The following is a 1,509-nucleotide window of genomic DNA, read 5'->3' as shown; positions in this document are numbered from 1 at the left end:
GAATTACATTCTCTTTAAAAACAAAAAAAGCATCATATGTACTTAAGTACGTTTGTGTTACAAAAATCAGACAAGAAGCTGAGAATTCACGTTGACGTGGGTCAAGAGTCAATACCTCAAGATTAAAAAAAGGGTAACATCGTCATTTATTATAAAAGAAACACCAACCGATAAAACGCTCATTTTAAGACGGCGGGACGACAATGTTCAATTCATACGTTACCATTACAACAACAATACACAAACCAAAAGCTTCAAAGCCCTTACAAATCTCGAAACTTTAACTTCTTCAGACACAAACCAGGATCCGAATCCTATACCTACCCAAATATGCCGATCGGGTGGGTCAAATCTTTACATTGCAAATCAAGAGCCTTCGACGATGTGTATCATCATCACTCCCACAACAATGGTAAACTCGTATTGCCAAGTTACAGCTGCAGAAAAAACGTTAGAGACGTCGTCGATACCCGACCCGGATCCGTTAAGAAAAACCCAAAACCCGATCCAAGTTTACGGCGTTTACGCTCTTCTTCTCGTCGACCGGAATCAGAATCCAACTCCCATCACCCGACCCGACGAAGCGTATCTGCTCGAGCTTCCTCTGAATCTGGTGCATTGCCCGTTCTGACCGATCTGCCAGACGGTCACCCGTCGAGAAACGTCGTGGAGATTATATTCCAATCTAGTTGGAGCTCCGATGAGTTTCCGGGTCGGGTTGAGATGATTTTTAAAGTCGAAAACGGGTCAAGAGCTGTGACCCGGTTTGAGGAATACAGAGAGGCTGTGAAATCGCGATCGCGTAAGGAATTGGGTTCCGATGACGTCGACGGCAGCGCGTGTGACGAAGACGCGAGGTGTTCGGCTGATGGGAATGAGATGATGAGGTTTTTTCCGATGGGTCCAATTCCGGGAGGGATTAACGGCGGCGCGTGGGTGTTTCCCGGGGGTAAAGGAGCGGCGGTTTGCACGTTTTCAGGGAGCGGTGAAGCGCACGCGAGCACAGGCGGTGGGGGAGGGAGGAGAGCGATGTTGATTTGTAGAGTAATAGCGGGTCGGGTTGCGAAGAGAGGTGAATTCGGGTCGGATTCAGTAGCGGGTCGAGCTGGTGAGTTGATCGTTTTCGATGCACGCGCCGTGTTGCCTTGTTTCCTAATCTTTTTCAGATTGTAAAAAAACAAAATAAATAATTATAACAAAAAAACAGAATTTTAAATTTTATATAATTTGGTTCCACTTTTTTTTTTTCTTTGGTTTGTTTTATCGGCGTGGTATTTTTTATTTATATTAAATTTTGGTTCAGTTTGTTGGGTTTTTGTTTTGGAGACCAATATATATACACTCTCATGTTTAAGGTTCAGAAAGTTTGGAAGGATTCGATATAGAATAAAAATCATTGATGCATAGCAAATTGAAATTGAAAAATTCATTATAAGTGATGTTTTAATTAAATAAGGGATTGTTTTATTTTGTTTTGTTTGAATGCACATGTATCATTCAAGACAGATT

General features: G+C 42.3%; 1 protein-coding gene across 1 annotated transcript; it reads left to right on the top strand.

The window, feature by feature from the left end:
* Nucleotides 175-1,240, top strand: LOC104737254. The gene has a single exon (XM_010457386.2). The coding sequence runs from the start codon at nt 331-333 to the stop codon at nt 1,171-1,173; it is 843 nt and encodes a 280-aa protein (XP_010455688.1). The 5' UTR covers nt 175-330; the 3' UTR covers nt 1,174-1,240.

The sequence above is a fragment of the Camelina sativa genome, chromosome 13 (assembly GCF_000633955.1).
Source record: "Camelina sativa cultivar DH55 chromosome 13, Cs, whole genome shotgun sequence".
Lineage (NCBI taxonomy): Eukaryota > Viridiplantae > Streptophyta > Magnoliopsida > Brassicales > Brassicaceae > Camelina > Camelina sativa.
This window is presented reverse-complemented; position numbering and strand designations above follow the sequence as displayed.

Bases quoted from the DNA above. Each gene is read 5' to 3' on its own strand.
- LOC104737254 (XM_010457386.2), top strand. From the start codon at position 331: ATGCCGATCGGGTGGGTCAAATCTTTACATTGCAAATCAAGAGCCTTC.